The sequence below is a fragment of the Triticum urartu genome, chromosome 3, assembly GCF_003073215.2.
Source record: "Triticum urartu cultivar G1812 chromosome 3, Tu2.1, whole genome shotgun sequence".
NCBI classification, from domain to species: Eukaryota; Viridiplantae; Streptophyta; class Magnoliopsida; order Poales; family Poaceae; genus Triticum; species Triticum urartu.
In genome coordinates, this window is record NC_053024.1 from 147500210 (window position 1) to 147508278 (window position 8069).

The 8069-nt window shown below is 41.0% G+C and overlaps 1 protein-coding gene across 5 annotated transcripts; it reads left to right on the forward strand.

Annotated features, from left to right (window-relative positions):
- The first annotated feature begins 297 nt into the window (after positions 1-297).
- On the forward strand, positions 298-6205 carry LOC125543354 (DEAD-box ATP-dependent RNA helicase 52A-like). Of its 5 annotated transcripts, none has more exons than XM_048706671.1 (9): positions 298-986; positions 2438-2512; positions 2596-2838; positions 3935-4099; positions 4191-4310; positions 4775-5075; positions 5190-5249; positions 5366-5624; positions 5717-6205. In XM_048706671.1, the coding sequence occupies exons 1-6, from the start codon at positions 462-464 to the stop codon at positions 4826-4828; spliced, it is 1182 nt and encodes a 393-aa protein (XP_048562628.1). In that variant the 5' UTR covers positions 298-461; the 3' UTR covers positions 4829-5075; positions 5190-5249; positions 5366-5624; positions 5717-6205. The 5 variants fall into 5 exon arrangements, with proteins under 5 accessions (XP_048562628.1, XP_048562630.1, XP_048562629.1 ...); XM_048706673.1 differs by having other exon boundaries at positions 5468-5624; XM_048706672.1 differs by having other exon boundaries at positions 5512-5624.
- The last annotated feature ends 1864 nt before the right edge of the window (positions 6206-8069 follow it).

Sequence of the window (8069 nt, forward strand, 5' to 3'; positions counted from 1 at the left end):
TTACCCAAAAATTGAATTAGCACCTACCAAAAAAGCGCGGGAATTTTTGCGGGATATAAAACCAAGCGGGGGATTAAAGGGAGTTACTTCGGTTTTTAGTGGGAAGGTGAAAAAACCAATGTGTAGAGTGATGGTAGGAGGTGAGACGAAAAAAACCAGATGAAGGAGGAGGTGGGACGAAAAAAACGCGAAACGGAGACTACCAATTGCTTCATTAAAAGAGTAGAGATTGTGACGGTTTAATAAAAGCTTCGCTGATTGTCTAAAAAAAAGTGCTCCGGACGAGGTCTCCCAAACAGCTCCATATATACAACACGATGAAGAAGGGAAAAAGAGGAAAACCCTAATTTCATTGTTGTTGCTTTAGGAAAACCTCTGCTAGTTCTTCCTCTCGCGAAAATCCCCAAATTACTTTGAGGATCTCGATTCCCCTAGCACCAAATCACCAACATCCTCACACAATGTCGCGGCACGGCGTCTTGCCCGACGAAGAGGACATGATCGATCTCCCCCCTTACATCTCGCCCGCCACACTTCTCCCCAAGGTAAGAGCTTACGAGATGGCGGCGCCGGATTCGATCTGCGTCCACCACCTGGTGGCGCGACCGGCAGGAGATGAGCACGCCAAAGGATTAGCTGAGCTCAGGATTGTGGAAGGGGCAATCGGGAATCTGAGCAGGGAGGCATTGCCAGGGCCGATGTATAGGTTCCAGGAGCTAGGTCTGGCGGAAGCAGTTCTGCACAACTTGGCGAGGTGTCATTTCGAGACCCCGAGTCCGTTGCAGTGCTACTCGATCCCGATGGTGCTGGCCGGCCGGGACCTGTTGGTTTGCGCGCAGAAGGGGTCCGGGAAGACGACCGCCTTACTCATCCCGGTGTTGAGTGGGCTGGTGACGGCGCCGGTAGCAGCAGGAAGAACAGGACGTATGAAGTGTGTTAAACCACGCGCGCTCTTGCTCGTGCCTACCGCCAGGCTTGCAAAACAGGTAAGAGGATGCATCTCAGCAGATTCCAAGGTGAATTTGTTTGCGCATATTCTCTCTATCTTGCAACCGACTTCAAAAAGTTTTGTGTTTATTTGAATAAAATATGATGATAGAATATGGATGAATTTTTTTCAAAAGACCTTACAGCTATATTTTTTTGTAAAATCTTACAACTATTCGAAGAGAGCGAAGCCAAACTTTTCTGTGCAATCGTTTTAGAATAAAACACAAACTGCAAGATGTCTTGTCGTGATATCTCTTGTGCCGCGCCTGTGGTCGCAATTGTCTTGTGTCTATTAGTTGTACTCACCATGGTAGCTTTGACATCCTTATCATGAAAAATATACTTAGGTAGGTAGCTGTTATGTTGTCATTATTACGGAGTCAAATTATGCTATAACTCCTTATGATTATACACTGCAGAAGATTGGTTGCGACTGCAAACCGAACATACTAGTTTTTACGGATTGAGGCTGCCAAATCAAAGAATCAGCTTTATTACTCCTGGCTTTCTGAGTTCAGTTTAATGTTAAATTTGTTTATTTAGGATATATTGCACACCTGTTGTGCATTTTCTATTCACTTTGTGATTAGGTACTGGTAGCTACATATGCGCTTTGTTTTCTCACTAATAGGTGGCTACCATAACTAAGGGTATCAATCAAGGTGGCGGGGAGGGGGGGGGCTCTTAATTTTGATCGAAAGTAAAGCTTCGTTATCTGCAGCCGTTGCTGATGATGTATAGTTTTCTAAAGCTGGTAGCTGCTTTTTTTGTGACCTATTCTAGCTTAGAAATGTGAAGCGTGCACTAGTAGTATGCAGAAAGCTAGAAACTATCTTCTCATCCATACCAGATGTAATCCTTTGGTATGTGAAGATGCTTATGTGAAAACACTTCTGTGTTTGTATGCCTGTTTACATTTGAAACAGTTTCCGATCAACAATGTATTGCACTTGTTTGAATCAATCACATAGAGCTGTGGTGACATTCCTTATTCGTGAGTTACTTTGAGAGATTGTTGATATTTGATTGTGTGAGTAAAAATGCCTTTGATGTTACTACCCTGTATAGCATCTATCTGAAATAGTTTTGCAATTGTCCGGTGGAATATTTCATACTACTAATGTTTCTTGTCTTCAATTTTATTGTTCTTTTTCTTCATCTGTGGAATATTCAGTCTGTTTAGTATGGTTATACACACTTACATAAAGGGTAATCTTACTCCCTCCGTTCCTAAATGCAAGTCTTCTTAGAGATTCCAATATGGACTACATACGGAGCAAAATGAGTGAATCTACACTCTAAAATACGTCTATATACATCCGTATGTAGTCCGTAATGAAATCTCTAAAATGACATATTTAGGAACGGAGGGAGTATTTATTAATGTGTGCCACTAGTACCTGTTAGCGGTGCTAAAGACTTCGCTGATAATGGTATCATATTTCAGATTGGTGCTGATATCAGGAAATTCTCTTACCGAACTGGAATAAGAGTTCATTCAAAGATGAAAGGGAAGATGCAGGTGATTGCCGTTTGTTTTCTTCTCTCTTCCTCGGGCAGAGTTTCACATTTCCATTAAGTTCTTTTCTTTGCTGCTGATTGTAGAAATGTCAGCTTGAAGCGGGCATTGATATAGTTGTTTCTACACCCCTACGTCTTATCAACATGGTTAGAACCTCTCAAGTCTCCCTTGAGGCAATAAAGTATCTGGTCATATGCGAGCTTGGTTTGATGCTGGATATGGGGTTCGAAAAAACATTAAGGAAGATAGTTGATGACATGCATATTCCACCGAAATCTGCCAGACATACTTTACTTTCCAGCGGTACTTTCCAGCCAGCAGTACAGGTAAGAACAATGTTGTCATGCCTTCTGTTTTCTGCAATAGCTCCAAACATTCAATTGGATCAGTATTTTTTATTCTTTACTGTACGAAGCATGTAATTCTCTTTACTGTTTGAAGCATTTTTTCATTTCATATTTTTGTTTACACAACATTGGCAGCATGTTTTCATGTCTCACTGGTATCCTCTATGATCTTCCCCAAGCTACTATGAGCTGTGAGAAATGAGAATCATCGCTGTCATCTTTTCTAGTATGAGATGTACTGTGTCAGTGAGTTCCTTGGAATGTCCTTGCCACCAGACATGGTGTGGAGGCTCCAATATCAGATTGTCATGGGTGGATAGATCATAGCTAGTTTTCCAGCGGCTGGACATACGATATGAACTCTGTCTGTATCCGGTCCTGCCCATATGCTTGCAGGGCAAAACTGGTTCCAGCAGAAGAGTCAGGTGCCTCATTTGATTAAAGCGCCAGCAGGTCGCTCAACAATTCTTTTTACTCGTGACCATTATAACCAGAGTCTTCACCAGTCTTCACAGTGAAGCTCGGAATGCGGCCATGATGGCGGGGTGAGGCATTGATCAAGCCAAGGATTGATAGACATCGACATAGCTCGCACGCTGCAGATCGCTAGGATCAATATGTGACACCATGCTTGGCGATGAGCCACCGCTACCCCTGTCCGACATGGATGTCATTGGTCAGGAAGCTCAAGCTGGTCACACCATCGATCTCGTCCCACTTCCATGACGGTGTGCTTGTCGGCTGTCCTGTGCCGAGCCGCCAGTTCTCATGGGAGCCATGCTAGCTGAGCCCTCCTCCATGCCCTGTTGCCTAGACATTTAGCTCGTACGCCTTGTGTGGATAAGCAGGAGGGAGGTAGGGAGGGAAAGGGGGAGGGAGAGGGAGACTGTCCTTTCTTAACTCACGCTACACGTTGGTTAGAATAGATGGGGCGTCTATAACAACAATAATTCTTTGGTGTACTCACTCTGTCTAGTGGGACTGCTATTTACTAACATATCGATACACATTTGATTATGCCTGCTTAGATACATTTGACTTCTATCGAGCTTCTTTACTTTGATCATGTTTGCAGAAACTGGCTTGGGATTTCTTGTCAGATTACTTATTTATCACCGATGGGAGGTTGGAGTTCAGTATTGGCCTAACTAAGCAGAAAATTGAGCTTGCCTCTGAAGAAGAGAAAACAGGCCTCCTGCTAAATCTGTTACAGAAGCAATCCGTCTCTTCTGCCGGCATGGTAATACTTGTTGCCATCCTAAGTGTAACAAGTACATTGGTCTCTGTTTGCTGCTTCAAGAATTCTCAAGTTACCTTGCATGCTTGTCTAGCAGAGCCAACTCAGAACAGTAGTTTTTGTCGAGACAAAAGGAAAGGCTGATTCATTGAAGAATTGGCTATGCAATGAAGGTTTTCCTGCAACAGTGATCTTTGCTGACAGTTCACAGCAGGTACGTATGTTTATATGAACTCTTCACTAATTGCCTAACTTGTTTTTAAGCTGCATTGTTTGTGTTATAAAGAAGATTTTAACCTAAATTACTCTCATCTGCCATGCTGGTCTCATACTTCCTGTAGCTTTATATGTATGACCTTCAGTGTTCAGTGTTTGCTAGGTTCTAGTAAGAACTTACGGTTCTGCACTAATGCTTGGAAGACCTACTATAATGCTTCATCTATTCTCTTACATGCCTCTTGTGTTCACTTGTCTCGTTTAGCTGAATGAGTGAACAAGTATTCTGAGATTGAATCTAGTCAAGGCTGTTATTAATCATGCAAATAGATAGATAATGGGCCTTAGCATTATCTTGGCTCTTTCATTACAATTGTCTGTTGAGCCGAGAGCAGTAAATATTTAACTGTTCTGTTTGTCATCTTTAATTATATATTGATCATATGCATATGCTATTTGAAGGAGAGAGAGAGAGCGCATCGCTACCTTTCCAGATTAGCGGCATTTCTATCCTGATTGCTGCCAACGCAGCCTCACCAGGCTTGGACGTTGCAAATGTTGATCATTTGATTAACTATGATCTTCCAAAGTCTGTTGAGGAATATGTTGAGAGGATTAGAACATTTGCGAGAGTTGGTTCTGCCACTTCCTTCTTCACTAAGTCCAACCGGTCCATAGCAAAAGGCTTGCTGGAATTGATGATTGAGGCAAATCTAGAAGTGCCAGATTGGCTGTTGGACTATGCTAATCCTGATTATACTAGGTGAGTGATTATCTCATGCTCATGCTAATGATCCTAAGGACCATCATAATTTTATCCAGTTTTATTTTGTGTGCAATGTTTACTAACTTCATTATATTGAAACAAACTGTTTAGATCTGTGGAATTGGACTCAGAAGATGAGGAGAATGATAAGTACAGATATGATTTAGCTTGGTATGCAAATCCAACACATTAAGTTCTGTGTCAAGTTCGTTTGAGCGTATAGTAACATCTAGTGTTTAATACTCCCTCGGTTCCACAATACATGCCTTCCATTTGTCAAAATATAGATGTATCTAGACATGTTTTAGTATATAGGTACATCCATTTTTGGACAAATGGAAGTCAAGTATTTTGGAACGGAGGGAGTACTTCATAAACTGCATATGCAGGTGTCTCGCCTCACGCAAGATTGATAACATATACGATCTGGCAGATGTTTGGGCTGAATTAAATTGCAGGAGAACTAAGCAAAGCTTTGATGATAGTAGGATCAAGACAAGGTCTAAAGATTGTTGTATTGCATTTACACAACAAGAAGAATACAAGGTATATATTCAGTTGTCAACTTTGAAGTTGCAGTGCATCTTTCATGTGAATATACTTACATGTCTGTATATTTGTTTTGATAATTGTTGCAGTTCCTCAAGTTCTATTTCGTCAAGGTTACTCAGTATTGTTATAGCCCTGAAAGTTATGGAAAAACCTATTGGCATTACAATTTCATTGCCAAGATTAAGAGTAAATCAGGAATCTGGACTGAAGGTATCTACTTTGCTGAAAGAAAATTAGAATGTGATGTGGAAACATTTTGTTGCTGTTTCCTGGAGCCGTCAGACGATGGTGAGTGCTATGGATGTCAACATGGGAAGGCGAAGGTTCAGCATCCAACTAGAGGTGACTATGAGAGGTGACTATGAGAGAGGAACACCTGATCATGTTTGGCTTTCCGATGGTGACTGTGAAATTAGTGATGATGATATGGTGGACTTCTAAACTTGTGTAACATTGCATTTTCAATTTGTGTACTGAAACACCATACTTGATGCGTGAGTAGGCATTAGCCTTTTACCACTTGTACTAAGGTTAATTCATCTCAATGAGAGTACAATGACATGTTCCCATTTTCATTTCAAAGCCGTACAATGGCATGTTTATATGGAACTCAAGTCACTCGAAAGGGTTACTTCCTCTGATCCATATTACTGTCGCTGACTTAGTACAAGTTGTACTAAGTCAGCAACAAGTAATATGGATTGGAGGAAGTATTTTCTGTTTGAGATGCAACAACTTGTCTGAGCAAAGCTAGGGATTACCATGGGTTCGAGCTTGAATTGCACTGATACTGACATAGCTTCTCCCTGAGAACATAAATGTAGGAAGACACTGAGGAAACTTTTCGTTATTAGAACTGATAAACAAGTGGCAGCATTGTCGCATCCAGCAGTTGGCTGCCTTGCTGGCCTGTAGGATCCGAGGGTGTTGAATAGTTTGAGGCTCCAAGGATGAGTACAGAATCACCAAACAAAACTAAATGCGTCAACTTGCGAATACTCACCCTGTGAGGACAAAGTTGAGACACTTATTTTGAGACGGAGGGAGTATTTCGAAAGGTTTGACCAAGTATCATTAAGAGGCTAGTCAACATCAACCCTCTATCCCAAAATAAGTGTCAACTTTGTACTGATTTTAGTACAAAATTGTAGTATTAAACTTGAGACACTTGTTTTGGTTTTGGTTTTGGGACTGAGGGAGTAGCTCGGAAGGTTTGAGTAAATATCGTTAAGAGGCTCTGAACATCTCTGGAACACCTACCCAGATGGAGCAAATTGCTTTGGCGGCTCTGAGTGGAAGAGCAAATTGCGGAGTGGAAGTGTGTGGGAGCTAGTAGCTCCGACTAGTTGCAACACATATATCTGGCTGCAACATTATCTTTGAGCACACAGAGAAAGAAACTCAGCACAGCAACCTTTCTCCTTTGTTGATCATTAAAATGAAAAGTCTAATTTCTTGGCTAGGCCAACATTTGTCTTCATGGAATGTGGAGGGGTCACGAATCAACTTCCTTTGTGAAAGTGCATGTAGCTAATTTTATTTCAGTGTGACGACAATATAGTTATCGGTTACTAAAAGTTTATCTTAGGATATTGGTTCCAGAAGATCATGTTGAAGTTGTCTGACCCCCTCCCCCCATTGAGTAGTTAAACGCCGCTAGGCTACCTGCCCATATGAGGCACTTGTGTGCGGTAAGCTTTCTAGATAGTTAGATTTTTTTTACAATGGTATGATTTTTACGCTGGCAATCAGATCATTATTAAAACTCCATACCCTTTTAATAGTATTGGCTTTCCTATGGACTCAATGTGATCTTGGATCACTTAACCAAAAAATGTAGAGTCTTGAGCTTTTGCCAATCCATGTCCTTAGCATTTTGAGGGGTCCACAATTACCAGTCCTTGCCATGCCAAACATTGGACATTCTGAAATCTTTAACTTGAATGGATGTTAGTTTAATGAGATATATGTTGTTATGATTTACTAAAACCACCCGGGATTAGTTGCACTTTCAATCTCCCGTTTTTTGATAATTGATGACAAAATATAGATCAAAGTTTCGACAAATGATTAAATGAATGAAATACATCGTCACTTTGAGAAGTATGTGATAAGTAAGAGTCCTCTCTAAATTTGTGCATTATTAAAAATTTACGTTTGAATGCAAATGCACAATCGATTAGGAACATGGGTCACTCTTGCATGTCACATACAACTTGATGAGCGCACAAAATGATATGATTGGAATAGTAAGCACGCATCACCAAAAGCACAAGTGTATGATCATACAAAGATAATGATAAGCATTGTGCATAACATGAAGCATAGTATCTCACAAACATAACGAACAAAGCAACATAAACCAAGTAGCAGCAAAAACTCAAAGAAATCAAACGGGAAAAAGAAAGAATCTCTCTCTCTCTCTCAGCCTAATGATCT